Genomic DNA, 25,002 nt, shown 5'->3' with positions numbered 1-25,002 from the left:
GCCAAAACACTCCAGTTTTATTTTTTTTCCCTGAAGTTATCTATATGCAATTACTCCTGAAGAGCAACACATTATCAATAAACTGCATCAACTTCATCAAACTGGCCAGGGAATTTTTGGCTGTCCTCTTTCCTGACCTTACAATTAAAAGACAGTAAGTCGAGAAAACTTAAAAACTGTGTGCACATAAATTTCTAGCTATATCAGAAAAAAAAAAAAGTTTCTGAAAATTGTCATGTAATAAAATATCTCCTTATTCAAAACCAAGCACTTTTTTTTTCAGTCATGTACTACCCGTCATCTCTCTTTCACACTGAAAAAGAAATCCAAGTCAGCACTGATGGAGAATATATTACTGTTAATTAACCAACACAGAAATGACTACGCATTTATTACTAGAGGCTTCTATCTGCAGAGCCTTACAGAAACCAAACAGTTGGTTCTAACTTCAATCATCATCTTTCATTGTTTCCTTTGACTCTCACCACTAACCTCCAGGTTTTTGGGGAGCACTTTCACTTCATTTGTAAACTGACCAGAGTGTTTACCCGAGCACAGCAGAGCATGTGCAATACAGCTATCCCCGTCCTACACCAACAGCAGCACCACTGACACACGCAGATTTTCTTCCTAGTCAGAATTATTGCCACGAACAGGGCAACAGCTCTAAAGGGGGTTATACTACTGGATTAAGTATTACTGGATCCAAACACCATCTCCCTAACACACAACTAGCACAAGTATTTTTGAGATATCAATTTTCCAGCAGGTTTTCAATTCATTTTCTGTGACTTGTGTTCAATGAGTCCTCACAAAGACTGACGCATTTATCAAGATTATTTCTTCAAATTCTCGCCCAGCAACTCCACAGCAGGTGCTCATGGGAGCACAACATGCGACTAGATAATGTCAAACAGGCATATGAACGGCTAGTTGCAAAAACGGGTACGGAGGTAGGCAATTACACCATCTCCTCTTACCAAAATCCTTAAGATTACAATAAAATCCATCAAGCGGATCAAGTGACATTCACTGACAGTTACAGGGTAAGATGAGAGCACGGATTTTCCGAAGGCCCAAACAATATTGCTCTCAGCTCTGCTGCCAACACATCTCTATCGGGATAGGTTGGCATGATCTTCCAATTTATCTGCTCAACACTACTAAAATGTGTGAAACAATACATGAATTACCATTACAGTGACATCAGGAGGTACATTAGGATCTTCTCTACAGTATTTATTTTATTAGAGGAGGGAACGGGCCATGTGATCACTTATTTACAATAAAGAACAAACTAAAGAATGAATACTAGTGAAAATACAATAAAATCAGTAAGACTCTACAAGTACGAGCACCAAAAATGAGAACTTCCTATTGTTGCATTCTTTATTTCCATGAACTTCAGCTTAACTATTTTAATCAACAGAAGCTGAATCATCCATTTTATCCTACAAATGCCAGCTAGTAGAGTCAACTCAGTCAAAGGAGAATGAGCTGCTTCCTATTTTCACCCTTTAAAGAATGCAACCGACCAACTTTCAGGATGCTATGTTTAGCAATGTTACTTTTTACATCTTTAAAAGTCAATTTAAAATTAGTAGAAAGACCCAATCTAATTAACAAGTTCTTATCCTTGAGCTGAGCAAGCCATTTACACATATATGTCACTCTTTTATGGACAATTTTGCTTCTGAAGGCGCTCTCCTTTCTTCCAAGCAAGTAGTCACCAATTTCAGTCGATATTCACAAGATTACCTGACTTATGGGACAGTGAGGTCCTTATAACGCTAATGAAAAACAATTTGCTTTTAGAAGCAGAAAGATAATTTAAATCCTATCAAGTCAAAATTGTGCTTTATCATACAGACCAAAGAGTATCCCCCCAAAATGGTTTTCATTGTTAGGATCCGATCCTGGAGAAGTACTTCACTAACATGATTCTTCCTTCTGCTCTCATCAAGATCAACTCTGAGAAAATAAACAAGCTTTACCCTATTAAGATCTTAATGAGAAACACAAAAAAAAACCAAAGGTACCCCCATCTTGTAGATAGTTATTAAATCTTCACCAGACTATTTAGTAACTACTAACAACTACCATAACTATTATCACATCCTGCTTCAACCAAAAAATGGTAGTTAAGACATTTGAACAAACTGTCTGCTCTCTTTGTGCCTCTGCTACCCAGACTATATGGCCTCAGAGATCATAACCAAAAGAAAAATATTTCTTCTTTACAACTCTGTTAGAGACCTTACCAAGCTTCTAATTACTAATTAATAAATACATTTATTTCACTGAAATAAAAATTTAGATGACTGAACTGCACACTTATCTTGGTTAACAAAGCATTATTAGAAAGAAGGTATGCTATACCACTAAATAACCACTTTCCAGCACCGGTCTGAAGATAATAAAAGTATTTATACTTAAAACCAACAAAAAAATCTTTTATCTGCTATATGCATGAAGTAATACTCAAGTAGAGATTAAAATATAGCATGACTTCCATAATCTTTTTACCCAAAATAGATTGAGTAATACTTTGTTCTCTAGCCCTGCAATCAACATAATCCATCTTTAGTCAATGCGCAAGCAGTTCCATTAGTTTTGATAACAATGATTTATACCTCCTAGTAGCTCATTGATTTCTCCCAGCAATTGCTGTATTTTGATATGTACCGTTGATATAAAACCAGTTCAGGTACAGGAGAACAGCAACAAGAAAAACAAGGCTGATGGACTGAAAAGTAGGGTAACGCAGGTGACTTTAAAGCCAGTAGGACTGAGAACGGGTTTTTAGGAACAGACAATGCAACAATGCTTAATGCCGATATGGAACGTAAACTTCAAGTACAACCCAGGGACAGCACCGCCAGAGAAAGCACAAAGGTACAACAGGAAATACTTGCTTTCACCCTTGGACATTCCGTGTTCCACAGTACTGCATTAACCCTCTTAAAACTGGCATCAGGCTAGGTCGCAGTTGTATTCCTCTAGATAGAATCAATCTGGGTAGGTGATAAAAATATAGAGGAAAACACAGTAATAGAAAAAATAAATCCGCTGGGGTTATGGGCCAGGGTGAGAATTAAATAAGACAAAGAAAACCGGACATATCAGAAGACAAAAATATACGTGCCAGGTGAGGAAAGTAAAGCATGTTTAACAAATGCCTGTAACCTTCACATTTTTGCACCTATTTCCTGATCCTCTGCACACACACTTTACAGTCACTGTTTCATGCTTACTTGGAGTCATTGAACACTACCGTTGTGCAAAACTGTGGGTTTTTTTGTTGTTTTTTGTGGGGAGGAAGGTGAGGGAAAAGGTGTTTTTGAGCTTGTTTTTAAAAAAGAAAACACACCAACTGTAGCAGACAATGCACCAATCGTCCCGGTCCTTTACAGATAGAAGCGGGGACTGTTGTAGCCTTACACGGAATATTAACGACTGACTTGTGAACAACATGGCTGTAGTCGTACTCAGCTCCAGCTTCCCCCTCTGTTTGCTTCTAAGTTCCGTCATCTTCTGCAAGAGCTGAGCTGCTCATTAACTAGAAGCTGAACTATCAGTTTTACAGCACGGTGCATGGTCGAGAACTATTTGCCATCCGGGTTTCTTTAACAGGCTGGATCATGAAGCGAGGCAGCTGAAGAGCAGATGTCTGTGCCACTGTCTGCGACAGAGGGCAGCAATAACTGGCTTCCCCAGAGCGAGCCCTTTGGAGCTTAACTCACAACTGCAAGGATAAGGAAAAGCAACAACAACAAAACTATTACAGGATAATTTAGACTGAGAAATCGGAACCAAGCGAATGAAGTCTTGGATTCTCCACAGTATGTATCCGGAAAACAGGTAGTCACTGCTAACTAAGTGATACAGCTTAACGCGTTATGCTCAATTCCCAGAGCAGTCAACAAAAAGTATAATTTCCAAAGCCAAAGGTTTTTAAATGTTCCTGTTCTATATCATTTCACTTGAAGCATCACGCAGTCTTTTAACCATGTAACATTGCATATTAAGTTCTACAGTAAGACCTGCCACAAGGGCAATCAACTGCAGGTAGTTTTAAAAGCCACAACCAATTCTTCTAGGGTAAGAACCTGTATCTGTAGGAAACTACTTAACAGCTACACAAACAGAAGCCAAAAGTATTAATGCAATAGATAAATATCAATAAAGATAACGTATTTCTTAAGCAAATTACCTTAATATTGAGTTAGTTTTGCTACCCTGCTTAGACTCCCTGAAAACATCAGAGATGTGCCATTATTTTTTTTCCCCTCATTTGGCAAGGAGCATGACTGTGCATGGCACAGGATGAAATTCACAAGTTTAATAAACATCGCATGATCTTAGTACAGTATTGCTGGTACTATTTTAAATCCTTGCTCTGTATTCCTGTACACTAAGCTTTCAAGGGAGAAAAAGCTTCTCTCATATCAGTACGACCTACAAAGAAATCCTATTTTGATAACAAAACAGTTCATTTCTTGCCCTACTAAGTGAGAGCTCATAACAAAGCCATTGGTCAATGCCACCTTGCTTTTCTATACCACTCGCATTTATGTACAGTAATTTCAAGTAGTGGAAGGTCAACCTGTGCTTTGTGCAAGAGGTTCATCAGTTAACTGTCAAACCTACACAGAAAGACAAAGAAATTCACTAAGACTGCAGAGCAACCTTGAAGTACCCATTTTAGGAGAAAACAGGCACTTCAGCAATTTGATTTCAAATACCTAGAAGACATTTTTTCTTTACTTTAGACAATCACAGCAGAAGTCAATGACTGTTACAGTTTAAGGATTTTAATATAATTTCTAACTTATTTTTAAATTCATGTAGACTATGGCTCCAACATGTACTATTCAAAAATTAGTTCATGGAGTGTGTAACTTAAAAAGATGTATTTATGCACCATTCATCCACAAAATCAGACTGGTTATTACTGGGTTTTGAGAAGCAAGAAGAGCAATTCCAACTACAAGTTTTCAGGCTCAACAGATCTATAAATCACTGGCCAGATAGGATCTGTCAACTTGTAGCAAAATCTAGGACTTCGTAACCCGAAGCACAATTAAATTACTTTAAGCACCAAGCGAACTGTTCTTGATCTTCGTACACACAACACCTTTGCTAGACAGCAGCATATCTGCCTAAATCTTCAGCATTTTACCACTTCACAAAGAACATGCAACAGGAATATCAAACATATGCTCCAACAAAGAGAGTTCTTTAATTAGTACAGCACGATCTTATTTTGAGTACCAAAGGTTTCAGCAGACTATCACATCTACTTTGTTTTTCTAGACAAACAGAAAAAATTGCCACCACCCCCACCCCCCAAACACATTTGTTAGGCTAGCTGGAGAAAACAGTGCTGGGAACAAAACAGAAGAAATCCCAGAGGATAATAATCACGTTTCTTCTCAGCACCTTGAAGCACACAAACTAATGGTACTCAGCAGAGCATGTGTGTATTTACTGAAGACATAACACTGAGTTTCGTATTATGCAGCTGTAAGTCATGATGTTTTATGCACTGGAAGTTAAGTTTATGTATTTTTTATTTTTCAGATTAAAGCACTACTATGTTCGCTATCTAACATATACCTCAAATCATTTGGCATTAACCAAGATGTATCAGCTCAGCAATTAAAATGAACTTAAGTGGAACAGAACTAATTACATTTATGGCAGAAACAGACTCGCTGCACTAGTTTTCACCACTGAGATCTTACTAGAAAATATTAGTATTTCACTACTGAAGATAACTAAGCATCGACTTTTAATGTATCAGAATTAACAAAAAATGCACATTGATATCTTCTGTCCTTTTTAAGTCTTGGAGCTCCGACCTGCCTCCCATCCCTCGTTTCTGTAAAACACTGTTAAATGAAATTGCCCAAAAGGGTGGACAAAATACAAAGTATTCAGATTTTAAAACAGAACGTAGCAGGGCAGTTCAATTCCTCTCGTTTCTGATGAAAGCCACATCTCCCCCACGCATCATCACAAAAGGACATCAGTGCCTCAGGTAGTACTTTGCAATGCCTGACATCTGGACAGATACAAGCAGACTACATCTCTCCAAAATCATTTGTAGGCTTAACAGCCTGCTCAGTAACCCTCAGCAAAGGAAGTCTAGTAAACCATACTGTGTTACCACATACGTTCCATTAAGAATGAGAAAGTCCTTACGGTAAAGCACACACCGTTAATACTAGGTACTTATATTTCAGTTTCCTCTGAAGTTAAACTGCAATTTTGAAGTGAACAATTATAAATTCTTCTGTCAGGACAGAACTGGAAATCTGTTTCAACATGTCACAAAAAAAAAAAAAACATTCAGCTTATCACATAACATCAGGGTCTTGCAAATAATTTTAGATAACCTCCACTTATTGACTGGTGTCCTAAAATATCAGGGTGAACACAAAGCACGTGGTAAGGAACAGACTTCTAAAATGGTTCCTTATAGCTTGCCCAAGATAAGCCAAAAAGGACAGAATAGGATGATAAAAATAAAAATGCAAAGTTAACAGCTCACCTGAAATCATTTAAGCAGAAATTATTGTTCTTTCTGTACAAAGACAATAAATGGTACCAGCTGTTTAATTAAGCCTAATGTAACAAAAGAAAAAACAAGCCACAGAAGCAAGGCATTGCTTTCCTGTCAGCAATGTCAACGTTGTGGGCGTTTGCCTTTCTGAAAGTCATATAGAGAGCCTTGCAGAACATCTTATTTTGTTTTCTACAGTCGCTACAGTTTGGTTTTGGAGTAAGGATGAGCAAAATCATCACTGAGACCTGAATTGATTAAATATTCACAACTAGTCTGAAAGACCGTATGCTGGAGTTCCCAGACCTAAGTGGTTTTTTTTCCCCCTTTGCAAGGGTAAAAAAAAAAAAAAGCTGTAAATAGTGACAAAAATCTTCACATAGTTTTTAATATAGTTCTGCATTACATAAAGCTACAAAAATTATCTAATCCATCTAATTATGGATAATTAATATTTTCTTTTTTGTGAGAGCTGGCAGGCATTACTGCAGTCTTCAAGAAGACAGCTAAATGATATTCTCATCACGATAAACATAACTGGCAAGAAGTTTTAAGCAAACCCTCCTGTTTCTCAGACCACTGCAGGAACGTGCAAGAAAAAAAAAAGTATTTAACTGTCTAGAATTCAATTAATCCTTGTAATCTATGAAGGGTATTTCTTTTCTACACAGAGAACCTTTAGAAATCGCATTGATTTGGCAGGCTGAAATTCTAATTAATCAAAAACATTTTTAATGAAGCAGTTTCACACTAACCGCTTATAGCAACAAACAACATCTCTTATTATAACAACAAATAGATTTTCATTCATTCTTTCCCTTTGTTTCCTCATTTTTTTTGTATTCAAGTTCTTATTACTACCTATGAAAATAATTTGAAGATTTAGCCTGTCTTTACCACCATCAGTTACAGAACTACCTTACCCATCATCTCCTTTAAGCTCCCTCAGATCACCTTTTTTAATTCTTCAGACTCATTTTCATTTATACATTATTAGATTCCAAAACCGACAAGGCAGACAGATCAAGTTTTAGCTCTTCAATCCCACCAAATCAAAAACAACCGTAATTCATCTCTTCTTAATTCTGTGACAACAGGCAAAAACACTTTGTTTCAACAATTCTTAAGCTAAAAATATTTGGAGAAAAATATTTTTAGAACAAGTTTACCTGAATATTCAAGTCAGTAAGAAATCTCAGCAATCCTACACGGATTCTGTCTGCCCACAAGCCAAGCAGACCCAGGCTCACAAGCAAGTTTCCCATGCCAGCTGCACTGCAAGAGTCACCTACATGCATGCTTTAGGTCTACACTGGGTTGGAGATATTGGGATTAATTTCGACCTCCATAAAAAAAGGGCTATACTTTAATAACCTTGCATTTACCTTAAGAGTGCAGACACAGATAATTACCACGGATCAGCTGACAACGCTAACCTATTCATTAATCCAAAACCAAGTCTTGGGATGACACCTGCAACATCTAAAGCACCGCTACTTTAAACCTGCTACAGTTACTTGCACTGGTTTTCAACAGGACTTTAATCTGGCAAGATCTAAATAACTGAAACATTTGCTTCCTAACTGCTTTCCCAAGCCCACACTTACTCCTGTGCTCTGTGTCATTGATTCCCCCACCAATGAACTGTAATTTCAGAAACCAGGGCAATGTGGAACGTTTATTGGGGTATCCTTTTTTCCTGCAACTTGAAAATTTTTAAGACCTAAACAACTGAGCATTCAGGCCAGCAATAAAAACCCTGGGCAGAATTTAGAGCTACTTCCGAGACTCCCATGATGTCCCCAAAATACATTTTGGCTTACACTTACAAGTTGTCTTGTAGACATCCAATTACGCTCAGTGTTACTGGGGATGCTGTAAGACGTATGTAGCCACACGAGGTTTCAGCTGCTCCCAGACAGCAGGCATGGATGCTGTCGTGTCATTTCTCTCTAGCTGGGCTCAGGAAGAACTAGCCCTGGGCGCCCAGGAATACATGGGGAAGGGCAAACATTTCCCCCTCCACCCAGTACACTCAGGGTTCCAGCTGCAGTCTCACAGATAAGCAGAAATATTTTGTTATATTTCAAGAGACTTATCATAACATGCTACGCCACGAATAAATCTACTAACACAAACATTTAATACACATTAATAGTTTTACAAGATATTAATTGTGAAGAACACATTTTAAAAAGGCCAGCTGTTAAAAGCAGACCAATAAAATATCTGACCTTTATGTCATCCTCCCCCCCAAATTTGAATGTGTAATTTTATTCAAAGGCCAAACCATATCCTTGCTACTTAAAAGTCTTCTAGTGCTTAATAAAAACGCAATATTCTGCTAGAAAACCTATTCTGGAGCATCAACGTTCTTGTACTAGGAAGCTTTCCACAGTAATTTACATTGATTATTCTGGCATCTAAAGCAAAGGTACTGTTAGTAGCCAGCTCAATGCTTTTAAAAACCTCTTAACATTCTGCTGAACTACCAGTTGGCTCAAGTACCTATGGATTCTGCATACATTTCTGTTTGGTGAAAAACAAATCCACACACACAAATCCCTAGCATACTAGACACCCTGTGAAGAAATAATAAATTGAGATTCTATGTTAAATAGAAACTTAGGGACTTGGGAGTATTTTTGTTTTTTATCATGACCTTGGTTAATACAAGTTCCAACATTACCAGTGGGGAGAAAAAAAACATTTTGAATGTAGTATGTATTCTTTTCGTTTTGAGCTTGCACTTTGAGCATTCAAGAGGCTCCCTTAAAAAATAGTCCATTTTATCTTCAATCAAATGTTTAACATTTCACCAACACAAGGTAGTTACTGTCAAGGTTATAGATAGTTTTTTCCAACATCAGCAGTAAAATACTGTAAAATAAATACCCCAAATACTGGCATGAACACAGGCATTAGAGACTCCAAAGAAGATTCACCTAAGCATATTTCAACCACATGAACGCGTGATTTCTCATTTCGACTTCCTAGCAGCAAACTAGCGCTAAGTGGAATTCTTGAAACAATACGGTATGCCATATGGCTAAAACTGGATATTAAAATTGAGAATATCAATTACCAATCCACTAATGCTGAGAGCCAAAATCCACGGACAGTAAGAATTTAATCCAATTCAGATACTAAACATGAACCAGGCCTGACATACAGAAGACAAATCTACTGCCGCTTGCACAAAAAGCAAGGAACTCCAATCTCCTATCAGGGTGACTACAAAACTAAATAAATTCAAAGCTTTCTTAATATTCCAAACTACGGCAATAGGCCTACTAAGGATCTGCAAAAGCAATGCTCCTTCCATATGAACTGGTAGCTCATTTTGCACCGTGATTAAGAAATCACAGCTCCTAAGAAGCAGCAGGATTGTTTCCCACATGACCAAACCGAAGGCTCCAAAGCACCAGGAAGTTATTACATACTGCAGCCAACGTCATCTGGTTTAATTTCAAGAAAAGGCACCCTAAAAAACACAACAGATATATATTTCTACTATAATTAAAGGATCCCCAAAGTAATTGCATTAATTGGAGAATTTTCTCATTCTAAGCAGATTAGTCTTAATTGCTCTGGTTTCAAGTTTTAATAGCTGTGGAACATTCGTTCTTGAATGATATTAAGAACGATGCTACACAAAGTTCTAAATACTTCCTAATTATACTAATTTTATTGATTACTTACACAAGTAGAGAAATTCTCACTATGTCTAAACACAACTTTTTCAGATTTCCATGAGGTAGGAAAATCCAAAACCTGTTCTTGCTAGGACTTATTGTGTAATTCTAATTTTACATGTTGTCAATGATTTAAATGACCTAACAGCTACAAGGACTTAACAAGGATACATACAATTTCTCTTATTCACTACAGGATCCCACTTAATCCTACTCCTTTCTGATCCTATACTGAAAGGCCAAATATCTAGCACCAAAAAATTTTTTTAAATTTACAGTTAGTTTCAAGTTTAACAGAACATTAAAAGTGCTAATAGATTGAACTAACCATTTATTGGACAAGTATTCTTGTTTAATAATTTGATCTTGATAGGATCTGTACAGGACCAAAACACATTTGGCTAATCTCATCTTCCCCCCACCCCCCCAACAATGAAAATGAAAAAAACACACAAGTTTCAACTGCAAATTGGGTCTTCTTCCTTCTTTATGAACTACAGCTAGGCTATTACAGAAAAGTAACAAACACCTGATTATACATGAAGTCATACATAAACACTACTAAAAAGATTGATATTACCAAGGGCTTCGAGGTCATTTGAATACAGGAGACACAACCATCATTTCTTATTGTTCCTACTGGGTACTATATTATTTTAAGCCTGAGTCCAGTATACCAAATATTGACCAAGCTATTTTATTTAAGCTACCAAAGTTAAGAAGCTTGGCTCTATAGTGAAATATCATAAAAGTTACCACAGGAAAGTCCATTAAAATATATATATATATTAAAAAAAAAAACAACATAAAAACTCTTTTAGAATTTTCCATTGTTCCTTTAAAATACAATACCTCGCAGAAGCAGAACCTTTTTAATACCCCCAAACCCTTTCTTGCTCTTCCCCGTAACAAGAACAATTACCTGGAGCATGACAATAATTTCGGGTCAGAAGCAGCTTACAGAGCCGCCAGACGTGGCGAGCACTGGGCAGCAGCCAGGCGACTCCTCTGTGCCCCAGGAAGGCACCTGCCTGCGCGGGGCCTGCTACCTGACTAGCAGAGAGCCTGCAGCCGTGCTCAGCCCTCGCAGAGCCTCCCCAATACCTGTCTTCCAGGTTTAAAATGCCGTTTTTCAGCAACAGGCTTCAGAAAAACAAAGAGCATTTTGATGGTACTAAGCAGGCACTGCGAGGTATAAAAAAAATCGTGTCACCCCTTTATCCAGTGACAGCCGATGTGAAGATTTCAATACAAGTAGTTACTCCTCCCACCAGTTCCTATCTGGAGAAGCTCACAAAAATGAAGAAAAACCCACCGATCTCTCTCAATAATCTCCCCAATGCTCCTCCTACCCCCACCCAAAAAAAAAAATAGCAAGCAAACCGAACAAGAAAGTAAATCTAAATACAATTATGAAATAAGATCTAGTTTGGCAAAGCTGTGGTGAGGAGGAGTTGAAAAATGAGAGCTGCCTTGCTGCAAACGCCATCTTGTTGCAGCTATTGGGCCCAGGCACAGAGAGATCCATTCATTCACAGCAAAAAGAAAATCAAACACACACCCTGGCTAATCTGCGGCCACCAAAACAACTACACGATTATCAGCCCTTCTCTTTCTCCCCTCCTAAAGCACACGAGGGGAAAAAAAATCTGATACTTTACACGTAGAATAAATTTAGAGCTTAACATGATCTCCCCGTTTTCTTGCATGCATTTCACACACGCCGGCAGCATTTTGTCTCGATTCGCATCCTTGTGCTGAGCAGATCAGCTTAAAATATGGGATAACTCTCACGATTAGGGGCAGATATTTTACAGTAGTGAAATGTTTAATTTTCTGATTTTCAATTGCCCCTTCCAACTTCAGCCAACAATTCTCAAAAGCTGTTCAATAACCACTAAAACCTTGCATTCACAGTCCTTTCCTCCTATTTTCTACTGTGGGGACAATACATAATAACGTGGCACTCGGCATCCTAGAAAGGATGCCTAATTTCAAATGAGTCCCACCTATGACTTTGTTAGGGAATAATGAAGTATCACATTCGTTAAAATTTCAGCTCAGCTTCAGGAATGATAAATTGACATCTTAGGATAACATCTACATCATTCTGATTTTCTTCTGGACTAGATTTTTATTTTTTTTTTTAATAAAATGTCTCTTTTATATGCAAGATTTTCCATCTTTTCATTTCATACAAAGGTGTAGGAATTAAAAATCCTACCCCTTAGGTATCCGTTCCATGGGTAAAATATATATATATACACGTTTAAATTAATATTGAAGCCTTTTTGATAGTTAATCGGGAACCAAAATAATATTTTTAACGTTTCCAAGGAGGAAACTCCTTTTTCCTATTGTACAGCCTCCATTACCGCTGTTACGGGCACACAAAAATATGCAGCACCGTAATAGATGGGGGAATGATAAATGTGAAGCAAAATGCATCCTCATCTGTGATCTTAAGGAGAAGAAAACACCCCCGGGCTCCCCGCCGTGCAGGGGGTGCTGGAGGCAGCCTTACCCTGTCGGTCTCGCCCCTCTCTCCTCTCAGTCAGCTTTCCACCATTACAGCAGCCCCACCATAGCTTTCTCTCGAGTGTTTTCTCCAAGCATTCCTTCTGCCGGCTTGATTTCTCTGGAAACTCACCTTTTGTATTTTAACAAAACAGCCCCCCCACCTCCCCCCTTTAACGCAGACCACCGCGGCGTAATTACAATTAAAAATGGATCCCCGCAAAACCCAGCGTCCCCTCCCTTTTCGCCTTAAAGCCTCCAAGAGAGAAAGGGTCCCACCCCCACCTTTTTCTCTCCTCCTCCTCCAGCCACAACCACACTTCTTTTTTAGGGGAGGCAGGAGCAGGGGCGAGGTGGGGAAGGGGAGCTCGGCGCCCCCGCCATGCTGAGGCGGCCCCGCCATGAGCCGCCCTTCCCGCCCGCTGAGGCGAGGAGGGGGCTGAAATTTTTTTTTTTTGGGGGGGGGGGGGGGGGGGTGAGGACGAAAAATGGGGGCACCAGGGCAGGCTGAGAAAAGCGGAGGAAGGGGAGGAAGGAGGGAAAAGAGAAGTGCGGCAGCGATGGGGAAGAACGGGGGAGGGGAGCGGGGTGGAAGGGCGCAGCCACGCAGAGGAAGAAGGAACCGGGGATGGAGGGGGAGAGCTGAGGGAAGGGGGGGGGGCGGCGGGAAGATGGCCTCAGGGTGGGGCTGCGGCGGGGACGAAGGGCTCGGGGAGCCCCGTGTGGGGGAGAAGGGGGCTGAAGAAAGCCGGGCAAGGCTTTATTGGGGTCCGACCCGCCCCAGCCCGACCCGCGGCCGGTTACCTGCTCATTAACGGGGCCGCTTCGGCCGCCCGCGGCTCCTGCCCGCGTCCCCGCCGGCCTGGGGAGGGGAAGGGAGGAGGAGAAGGATGGCGAGGAGGAAGGCAGCCGTCCGCGCTGGGTCTGGCCGATCCCGCCGAGGCAGCGAGCAGCTCGGGCCGTAGAGTCGGAAGCGGAGAGCAGCGGAGGGGGGGGGGGGGGGCAAAGGGGTGTCGCTGGCTCTCGGCTCCTCCTCGCACGTTCGGTCCCCGCTTAGCTCCCCGCAGCCATCGGGAAGCAAGCAGCCTGGGCGCGGTTAACCTCCCCCCCCAGCCGCCCCGCCCGTGCTGCCCGGCCGGGAAACCCCGGCTCGGCTCGGCTCCTCCTCACAGCCAGCCCCCGGTACGGCGCCGCCCCGCTACCCAACCCCAACCCCAACCCCAGGCCGGCGGCGCCCAAGGCCTCCTTCGTTCCCCTTAGGCAGCGTCCTCCTCCCTTAGCCCCTCAGGAGCGTGTGGAGGCTGAAAAAAAGGGGTTTTGCTGCCGGGAAGGGCGCTGGAGGAGCCGCTTTCCTCCGCCCCGTCCTCGGGCGCTGCCTCCTCACAGCGCGGACAAAGGGCGCGGGCCGCCCGGGTTTCGCTTCCCGCCCTCACGGGGCGCCCAGGCCCGACGCCAGCTCGGCGGTGAAAAGCCCGGCGTAAACAGCAAAAAAACAGCCCCGAAAGTGGCGCTAAACGGTCAAAAAGAGCGTGGAGGGAGAGCAGGGTTTGGAGGGAGAGCAGATAAACCTTTTTCACTGAAGTGTGAGGATATTAAATATAAGAATTGTGGGCCTTTACGCACAAGTAATGGCGGGGGTGGGGGGTTGAGGCTTTAAAAAGCTGCTATCAAGTACTAAATCCCCTTTGTATCGCCATGTTTCTGTCAGGGACTTAAAAATTATGGCAGCTCTGTCGGCTTCCACCTTCATAATTATATTTTGTGGTATCAGTTTCAAGGGAACTCGCAGGGCCAAAGTTTCCAGGGGCTTATTTTCATATTCTACTTATGGGATAAGCATCCATCTCTCCTCTGGAAAGCATTATAGGAAAGAGCAAGTTAAAAAATGACAATGTGAAAAAAAAATAAAATCAATTTCTGTTTTACAGACTGGACCTCACGTAACCCAGGCAGGACAGATGTTACCAATATGGGATCATTTCACTCCAGTGCTCATACACTAAAACTTCATTACTTATTGATGGAAAGTAAGTACATAGTATTGCATCATTTTTTCTCCTATCAATATGTATAAATGCTTTTCCCGTTTGTTCATATGAGCAGAAAAAAGTAGCTAAAATAAAAAGTTAAAAAGGATTAAAAAATTTTGAAGACATACTTAAAAGCCTATCTGGAAAGATTATATTCTAATAAAATGGAATTTAATTTAAAAAAAGTTAAGAGACCATTTTTTTTATCTGCAAACTTCCAGCCTAGCAGAATTAAAAACAAAACAAAAAACTGCGACTTGCCATCATGCTTTCCGAGAAAGGTAGGTGTGGTTACCTGTAATTAGTAAGAGAAAGCATAGGTTTGTCAATTAAACTGTAGGAAAGTGGGTTAGCAATTATTCAGGTTGTCTGTTAAAAACAACTGCTATAACCTGGTGTGGTTAAGCCTTTGTTTTATAATAATCAAATGTTTGTTTTTAAATAACGTATGTGCTGTGCTAAGGCTTTAATTCTTTGTCCTGAGATTTCCAAGTAACAAAATCGGAAATTTACTGAAAATAGAATAAAACATTCATTAACTATAGTCGCAAATTGCTTCTATTTTGTTTAGCAGCCATGGGGAAATAATTTCTTTTCCATCCCCTCCAAGAAATAGGCATGTGTGTTCATCATAGACAGAAATTGTCCCCTTAAAATCTGTGGAAGCACTTGTATACAGGTTGGAGATGTATGTAAATGTTCTTGAGAATGGATGTAGAGATTTGTCTTGCATTCCTTTCAGCAAAATACAGATTAAATTTAACTGCTTAAGAAACAACGCAACAAGTGTATTAGATACGTGCAAAGTATTTTAGAGATCTAAAAAGCAGTTGTATACGCTGCTGCAATATTTAACTCCAATAGTCAAACAGCTATAAGTGCATGTTTTTTTGTGTCCATGGGTTGTTTTTGACTGTGGAAATTTTAGGTAACACTGAATGATCTGGAAGAAACATGTGTAACACACAGATTATACAGAAACATAGATTTCTGAAGTTCATAACAAATAGTAAATAACATTTTATTTCTCTAAGAGCTCTGGCATTGAGATTTTGTTGTTGGACTGGAAGATTCATTGTATGAATTGTCTGCATCATAATAAAATTATAGTACCTAAACCTTTTTTTTTTTAATGTAAAATATACATAATGATCTTATCCTGTCCCAGGAATCTTTAATTTAATTTTCATTCTAATTTTTTATGCGTTCTCTGATTTATGAGAGCTAAAGGTAACGTCCTGTCTTGAGGTCTGTGCTACACCAACTCTTAAAATCTGTGGAGTTTGGTTAAGGAAACAGGACAGGACAAATAGAGTTATATCTGCTGAGTGACAACTAATTATTTCACCACACCTATTCTTTTGTAAAAACACAACTGTGCAGTAGTTCCTGTTTCTGATCCAGTGTTTTAATTACATCTCATTTCCAGTGAAAAATATGATTGATATATAGCTATACTACTAGTATGAAGAAAGATTATGAAGGCTGGAAATGGTTGTTGACAGGGTGGAGGGTTGTTTGAGGTGTTGTGGTTTTCTTTGTAAATCTCCCTGGACAAATCAGTTGTGCTGCATTTTTAAATCTTCCTGAAGAATCGCACATTACTGTGCGCAACACAATGCACAGAATGTTTCATTCTGGTGTCTTCATGTAGTCCCATCCTGGAAGCTACCGTATGTACATTATTTTTAACACTTTTTTCATTTTTAACCTATTTTTTTGTATGTGCATACAGATACAATCAAAACCTGTCCTAGATTGTATTTGGTGCAAGTGTGCAACAGTCATTAGAAATAAACTCATACATGGATTAAGTCCACTTATCTGTTTCTGTGTCACATTACCGTTTTAGATTAAAAAAAAAGTTGGTAACTAAAATTTTAGCTGAAATTAGCTGCTAATACCTGAAGACCTAATATCCATAATTAACAAAAAGAAGTCTTTGATTTTTTTAATGAGTACAGTTTCAGGTAGCTGGTATATCTCAAGCAAATTAAAATGCCTGAAGTAGATGGGAGATGTAACTCACGTTACTTTCACAAAATAGTGAGAATTCTTATGCCAGGGGCTTCCATACGTGCTAGGACTAGGTCAGCTGAAGCAAAGAGAGATTTTTTTTTTCCCCTCCAGAAGCTTGATTTAGATCTGAAAACCTCCTGTAAGCAGGTTGCTCCATAATTCTCAGTTGCAAAATTTCTTGCACCTTTTTCTCAATCATCTTATATTAACCCCTTTATAGAGTGTGCCAAATTAGATAAATTTTTAGACAGATTCACTTGTTTATGTGTTTCTTTAAATGTTTCAAACACGAAGACAAAACTAGCGCAAGTCTGTTGTATTTGGTATGCTACTAGAACACCTGTTTTTGCAGGCTGCTCTGTCATTCAAAACCTGCACGTTACAGCGCACTACAGCGCACTGGTGAAGCTGTAAAATATTGTTTCAAGTTATTCATTGAACACGAAAGAGGTGGTTGTTAAAATGGCCATCTCCATAAATACTGTATATATGAAACTTTTCTGAACAGGGAACAATTATGCCACACAATTTTATATTTTTATCAATTCCTGATTTATAGGACATCTGCTTAAAGACAGCCAGTGACTGCATACACTTAAAAAGTTGCTTTTTGGTTCCAGCCTCCAGGATCTGCTTTCCCTCTTACATACATGTGTCTGCCATCACTGATAAAAACAAAGGTTACTAAGCGTCTTGTGAAATAGACTTAAGAGTCTTGACGACCAAAAAAATGCCACTTTTCTTCCCTGGTCTAAGATGATTTTGCAGTGAGAAAATAAGGGTGGAGTACTGTCCGGGAGTGAAAATCCCAGAATGTTTTCTACATTCTGGTCTTTTCGTATCTGTATCATAATCATCAGACCTGTAAAATTCTGTTTTACATTTGCAGGACACCACACCATGCAACTTGAGGGCTCAGATGGCCACAGGCATCCCACTCAGACATCTCTGCTGCAGAGGTAATAACTTTCATTGAAAGTGTGGATGAGACAGATTGCGTTAATGAACTGCTTCAGGCATCCCAACTATACCTTTTGTCAAATGTACGGCTGTATCTTTACCACTAAGGCAATTAGAAATACAGAGCTGGAAGGTGCAGTTGAGTTTTTGAGTCTAGCAGCTCATACAACAAGTAACCATGCCATGGGATGTCCTTTGAAAGCTGTGGAAACTGTTTAGAAACAGTTATATTTCTCATTTGGTGATGCCGTAATGTATAGAGCAGTATTTTTGGAGGAATCCTTACTGGATCTTGATCAATGTAACAGTTAAAAAGACAATTGTTGCTTGTCTTAGGCTGCAGGAGTAGGAAATCTTGTTCAAAAGCAGAAAGATAGAAGAACGGATATTACATAGTCCTGAGAGAAGGCGTTCTTGTTAAACAAGAAGAGCTAGGATGTAACTTGGTCCCCAAAGTATTAATGAGAACAAGTTTTATTTGCAAGTGAAATTGCCTTGTATACTGCTTAGGAATGTGTTACATTCATGTTTTATTGAATGTTTTGTCAGTATTTTTGTAATTTCTTAGAATCCAATTCATTTTTGCATACAAATAGCGTTGTTATTGCATTTTTGTAATCAAAATTTACATATTCTTGTCTGAGTAGATATACCGCATGTTTCTTATGGTAACTTCAGACGTTCCTGAACTTTGAAAGAATAATCGTCACCAAACAGGTATAAATTACACTCTCTAAAGGGCAAAACCCATCACGTAACAAAATTGTATAGCACCCGAGATGGTATAAAAATACTTGAGAAATAGAAAATAATTATTTATTTTGCCTACTTCTCCACTTGTGACATCCCAGGTGAGTGTTTCTAATGAGTTTACCCAAACCAATAACTCAGGAAAGCACCTCATATTCCAGTATCATCACACCAACGCTGTTTTCCATTGCAGTGTATTTTGTCTGCCTTTGTATTCCTTGATTTCTAGTAGGCAGAATAGCGTATGTTCTACGAAAACTGCAGAGATTCATAGAGTATTCACTTATTTTGATTTTGTTTCAAGTTCTCACCTATTTGGTCCCATCTTTCCACCAAAATTAAGTGACACACAGAGCATTTCAGCTCAGCTATGCATCATTCCCAAATCTGTTCTGAGGATCAGGAACTCTTTCGTATTTCTTAAACTGATTTGTAACTGTTCAACCTGCTGTTCTTTACCAATTCTTTTACAGTTAAGTTAAAATCATGCTGCTACGTTCCTAGGAAGTACTCAAGTAGCAGAATATCAAAATCATTCATTAAAGGAAGTTAATAAAAGCTTACTGAATAGAAATACTCAGTGAGGCCAGGCAGAGGAAAAAGCAGAGTAACTGAGTCTCCTTAGCTACATTCTGCAGTCTCAGTTTCTTTCAGCTTGCCTATTACAATGGAACTAAAAAGTTATATTATATTCTCTTCTGACTAAAAATGTTTTGCTAATTTCATGTTTTGTTCTCAGAATTCATTTTAAAATAATTGATAAGATTTTAAAGTAGCATAAACTAGCTTTGCAAGTCATCATGTAATTTAGCACAGAAAGGCAGGAAAGTCCATGTGCCTGAGTTTCTTAACTAGTATAGTCTTGGAAGATGATATTGAACTTACTATGGTATGGATTATTGTGGTTCATCTATGAAATGGATTCAAGAATACTTAATTCAGAATTGTTGAGAAACTTCGCAAATTGCTCTAAAATCCTTTGGAAAAAAAAATCTACATATGAGCCAAGCAGAGCAGTCCTGAAGGCCCACGCTATCCTATAGATTTTGTTCTACCACATCAGTGTGCATGTGTTACTGTGAACCTAATAAGCATATCCATTATGTGACAGTAAATCTCATTCTTAACAGAAGCAGAGTAAGCTACACAGGAACAGTACACACTGACAAGCATATGTCCAAAAAGGAATTGTGTATTTTTGTTTTGTCATAAATTCTGGTTGAGGCAGTTTATTTCTAGAGGAAAACTGTATTCAGTTCCTGTCGCCCTGTGACCCAATTAAGATCAACGCTACGCATCTCTGACTTCAACAGTCATAAAAAATCATTGCCTAGTTCCTGAATGTGATTGTTATATTTAGCAAATCTTGAAGCATTTCCTAAAGCCAAAATATATCACTACTCTTGTCTTAGACGTAGGAAACTGATGGATATCCACGTGAAATTACTTAGCCGCTACCACCTAGCAGTTTAAGGAAAGAAGTGAGAGGAAACGTTAGTGCTGCTTGAACCTGGATCTATGGCACTGACTACAAGGAATACTAATTTTATACTGTGATACAATCGTACAGAGTGATCCAAATATATAATTTTGCAATCTATATTTATACTTGTTCTACAAACTAACAGAACTTGTCTGCTGGGAGTAAGCTCTGTTCTGAATTTTCCTATATGTTCAGCTTACAACCTTGAAGCATATATGGGAGTCTCAAGGTTGGTCCAAGCCTGTTTGCACACTTACCAACTACTTTTTCCTCCTCTTTTTTCCTTCTATCTGTGCAAACCCATTTGGAGTGAGCCAGAAGAATATTTTTTGTGCCTTTTTTTTTTTTCCTACAACCAGAATTGTATTGGAAATCTTTTCCATGTCCTGGTGATTGTAAGAGATCTTGTTCTGTTTTTCTTTCACATTCAAGTGTGTATTATTAGTTTACTTGTTAGTTTTTTCCCTATATCTTGAAGCTCATCAAGCCATAAATCAACTTCTTAAAAGTCCTCTGGTGCTGGAGCATGACAAAGACAATGCAAAGCTGCCCTACCTGGGCAAATGGATGTTTTGCAACATGATGAAATCCCTTAGTGGCATGAAACAGATGTTGCACTGGTTTGAATCACAGCAAACATTGCTGGGAACAGGGGAGAATATAGAATTTAAAATATATAGAATATAAAATAGCATTTTCTTTAAAACCTCTTACCATACACCCAGCATAGGTTGTTTGGAGCTGAGATGGATCTGAAGCAGTAAATGTGCAGATATTAACGAGCAAGTAAATGGACGTATTTCTTGTATGGACACCTATCCTGCAGCTATAATAGCACAAAAGGGCATTGTTATCACAGTCTTAGAGATAGGATTCTACAGGGTGTGTCAGTACATCTGTGGATATATATATATATTTGTAAATACACATGCATACACACCAACTGTACACAGTCTTCTTTAAGTAACTGATCTTTTCAGTAGCATGAATGCAGATGAAGCAGTTTGAGTAAAAGCCTAAAGTCTTTTATTTTCCCATTTAAAGGGACTTTCCTCAAGGGTGTAATTGTCTCATTGGGCAACTAACAGGAAAACAACTGGTACCCTGGAGATGCTGAGAATTTAGAATCCACATTGAGATTTCAGCCTAGCTACTAAACTTTCCATGATGTCAGCTGCATCAGACCTGTGGTGAGGTTTGTCTGCAGGAAATACCTTCAAGTACATAAAATAATCTGCTTATCTAGCTACATGTCAGATTCCTGTAGAAGATTCTTCGATCCTTGACATAGCAGTCCAGAAAGCGGGCACAGGTGTCACAGTGAAGTAGCTACTGAATGTTGAATTACTGAGCAGGGTGATGCTTTTTCAGAGACTTATACTTATTTCATTGCTGCAGTTGCAGTAAAGCTTCAGTGCTGCTGCAGATTCCAGAAAACAAAAACTGCATTCATAAGGCAAAAATATTTGGAGTAAGGGACTCGTATCACTCTCTTTGGAGAATCTATGTTTAGCCAAACAAAGCCTATTTGTGGTAAAGGAAAAGGATGAGGCATGCTTAGAAAATTCAGTAGTCATTCATTTAATTGCAAGAGATAATAAAATGAGCAGATTCAATAATGGTTACTTCCTGTATTGCAGAAGTAAGCATTTATTTCGGGAAGTATACTGGAACTAAGCAAAAGAGTCTGAAAAATGGGTAGACTTCCACCATCCACGTCAAGCAAAAGTGGCAACTGAATTCAGCCCAAGCACTCTGTTAATGCACTGGAAGAGAACTCAGTGAAGAACAAAAAAAGTACACCCATCTTACTGTTTCAGAAGAAAAAATCTGTGTGAATGTTATAGAAGATGTATAGAGGATATTTATAGACTGTATGACAATTTCTCCTAAAAATGCTAAAAAGAATTGAGATGTTAGCATGCAGGACTCTTATCTACCTTGCTGTTCAGCTGATGATAAGAAAAAAGGCTTGAAACAAATCTACTTTCTCAGCTCTCTAAAAATTCACATCTTTTGAACATGAGAGCAAGTCCTCTATTTTATTAAAAAATAAAAAGAACTTTCTTGTGACCTCTGAGACTCAGGTACAGCAAACATCCCAAGTCTCAAACCAGTTGTCAAAGATCCTAATTCTGCAAGACCCTTTCTTGTGAGCACCTGTTCAAAGAAGATGCGCTTATAAAATTCGTGTTTCCAAGCAACAAAACAAAACAAAGTAAAACATCTCTGTCAGGGGAACTGACAGAGGCAGTGGCCTCATTAGTGAAGTCTGATTTTCTGAGGCCAAGCAATACTATTCTAAGAGTTCAGGGGAGATTTTAAGTTACTTGAACACATGACACGGAGGAGTTTTACCCTTGTCTTAACAGAGCCATAATGTCACTGTGCATGCTTGAATGCTGAAACTGGTTATAAAAAAAAAACAAAAAACAAAAGCAGACAACCTCTTGGCATGTAGTGCCACAGCAAATGGTGCCATGGAGAGAAAGGTGAGCACGCCCTCCAGCCTTACTACCCGTGAGGTAGGCAACTTCACAACTGCAACTTCTACAACTACAGGACAGTCATGTTGGTAATTCCCCCACACAGCAGAGAAGCAATGGTTTATGGCAGCGGGCTTGAAATTCCAGAGTCGGAGACTGATCTTTTCAGTTTTATTCTTGGCTTAGCTATGGAATCTGATTGTGAACAAAATATTTAGATCCTTTGCTTTATGTGCACCGGTGAGGAATGGACATAATAACGTGCAATGGTATTGCAAACTTAAAACAGTAACACCTTCAACGTATTTTGAGATTTTAGAGGTTGGAAGAGATGAAGAAATTGTAGCTATTGTTGCTGCTGTTACTGAATTCAGTTTGTCAGCTCTAGAAATAAGATTTGAAATCCATTGGCAGGGATATGGGACAAGTTACAACCTTTTTTTTGGTGGGATTCACGTGTGGAAATATGTGCTTGAGCCAGCAGGAAGTCTCTCTTTGGGAAGAATTAACGTGTGAGTAAATAAACAGCAGGCAAAACTAGTTTCTTATACAAAGACAATTACACATCATGGAATAAATTAAGCCCTTCTACATGTATATTTTTGCTTAAAACTATTGAAAACAATTTTGATGGAAAATATTTTGAAAACCTTAGAACACAGATTTGGACTAATGTTTTAAAGGGTTAAGGCAAGCTTTCAAAAACTAGATAGTCAAAGTAACATAAACCACAGGCTTTCCCCACTGATAACAGGTCTCCATGAACACGCACAAAACAGGGAAGAGAACTCACAAACAGGCAATGTGATTAGTTATTTCTCCATAAGCCTGTAGCTTTCTATTAGCTGAACAAACTAGTTTTGAATAAAGTCTATTCTTAGGCGATTATTATGTGCTGAATTTTGATGCTTGATTGAAGACATTTTTTACTTGCGAACTGTAACAGCTGGAAACCAGGTTTTATATTATACTGTGAACAACATGCTAACACTTTTTTTTACGTAAGAAAGCTCAGCAACAGAGCTATAATATTTCCTGTGTGTGTTTAGACTGAGTTATGCTGTTATATTACTGATGTGTATTATGCTAATCCAATAAAACATAAAGACTATTGTATCTTTTGTATCTTCTACCACACTGGTACCAGTAGGGATTTGCATTGGTAATATAACAGCAACAGAACAATCTAGAGAATTGTTGAAGTTTCCTATTTTGAGGTTATGGATACAAGCCTACAAGTCAGTAAAATTCCCCACTAACTTCAGTGACTTCTGGAAGGTTTAGAACTAGAAAAAAAATACGGCACCATGAAAGACAGACACAGCAATATGCTATTCATCACTTAATTAAAAACACAACATATATGGTGACAATTTCAAATGAGCGAACTTACTGCAGTATTTTGAACAGCTTAGATTACTGGATAGTATTTTTAAAAATAGTTTTCTTTCCTTTGAATTTAGTATTTTAAAATAAGTGATCAAGTAGTACTGGAAATAAACTAGTGCAGACCACACAGACAGAGCAGAACACTGCCCTTGGATCGTTTTTCCATGTTCATACCTTCTACTTGATCTTTTGGACATACGGATTACAGACTACCATGATAATATGCCTGAAGATAATTTAAAGAATATGTCAGAGGAGAAAAAAAAGACACCCCGAAAACCAATTCCTATCCATAACATCTTACAATATTAGAAACTTAAGTAAATGTACTTCTCACAATTTAAAACGTGAGTTTGCTTTTTTTGCATTTCATTTGGTTTTATCATCAGATTATTCAATTGCAGTTTTTGCATCTCCCATAGTTCTTTACTCTGTGTGTGTGTGTGTGTTGAATCCTCATAAGAAATGTAATACAAATAACCAGGAATGACATTTTCAGTATTTTTAATAAAAATCTTTTTCCACTGTCAAAATTAATGTTGGAGTCTCAGCTAAAAGCATTATGTGGTTTATTAATACGCACTAGTCAGCAGGTCTACATCTAGATAGAGTATCACCCTCGGGCATTTGTTATTGACTGTACTGCTATTTATTGTTTATTAATCTGCTACTGTGAGCATCTGAACGCGGCCAAAGCTCAGTGAGTCCTTTTTCTCATACATATGCATGAGTAAGAGGGTGACGTGGTAGGGGTTTTAAAAACTTGCCACTTCCCAAAGCAAGCGATTGCACTTGGCACTGAGGTGAGTCCCAGTTTCATGCTTTCGTGCTTTGTGCCAGTCTTGTGGTAGGCTGCACGTTAGTAACATAAGAAGGCTGTCAGATTTGATCCAAGGGCAGTGTTCTGCGCTGTCTGTGTGGACTGCACTAGTTTATTTCCAATACCGCACTTGCTTAACCTGGGCTGCAGCTAAATCAGCCCCGTGTACTTCTGCCCACACGTATGGCGATAACAGAATCGAGGGGAGGTCTCAGGAACGGATAGATTCAATTGGAGCAGGGGGTGGTGGTAAGAGAGCTGTAGCTCTTCCTGTCCTCCTCCTCC

General features: G+C 39.0%; 2 protein-coding genes across 7 annotated transcripts in view; one reads left to right on the top strand and one right to left on the bottom strand.

Moving 5' to 3' along the window:
* GNB1 (G protein subunit beta 1) overlaps nucleotides 1-13,969 on the bottom strand; it is a 45,545-nt gene extending 31,576 nt beyond the window's left edge. For 2 of the 6 annotated variants that reach the window (XM_083802367.1, XM_083802365.1), the window contains exon 1: nucleotides 13,585-13,928. The gene's annotated coding sequence lies outside the window, so the exon portion shown is untranslated. Of the gene's footprint in view, nucleotides 1-12,787; nucleotides 13,045-13,584 lie in introns of those variants that run through there. The other 4 variants (XM_083802366.1, XM_083802370.1, XM_083802368.1 and 1 more) reach the window with 4 other exon arrangements.
* LOC310882941 (uncharacterized protein) lies at nucleotides 894-23,241 on the top strand (the record flags this gene model as incomplete). Its single annotated transcript, XM_083802430.1, has 6 exons — nucleotides 894-953; nucleotides 13,838-14,363; nucleotides 14,709-14,807; nucleotides 17,719-17,788; nucleotides 18,437-18,506; nucleotides 21,663-23,241. The coding sequence occupies 5 exons, from the start codon at nucleotides 894-896 to the stop codon at nucleotides 18,459-18,461; spliced, it is 780 nt and encodes a 259-aa protein (XP_083658556.1). The 3' UTR covers nucleotides 18,462-18,506; nucleotides 21,663-23,241.
* Between the last annotated feature and the right edge of the window lie 1,761 nt (nucleotides 23,242-25,002).

Source organism: Anser anser, assembly GCF_964211835.1.
Source record: "Anser anser genome assembly, chromosome: 17".
NCBI lineage: Eukaryota > Metazoa > Chordata > Aves > Anseriformes > Anatidae > Anser > Anser anser.
This window is presented reverse-complemented; position numbering and strand designations above follow the sequence as displayed.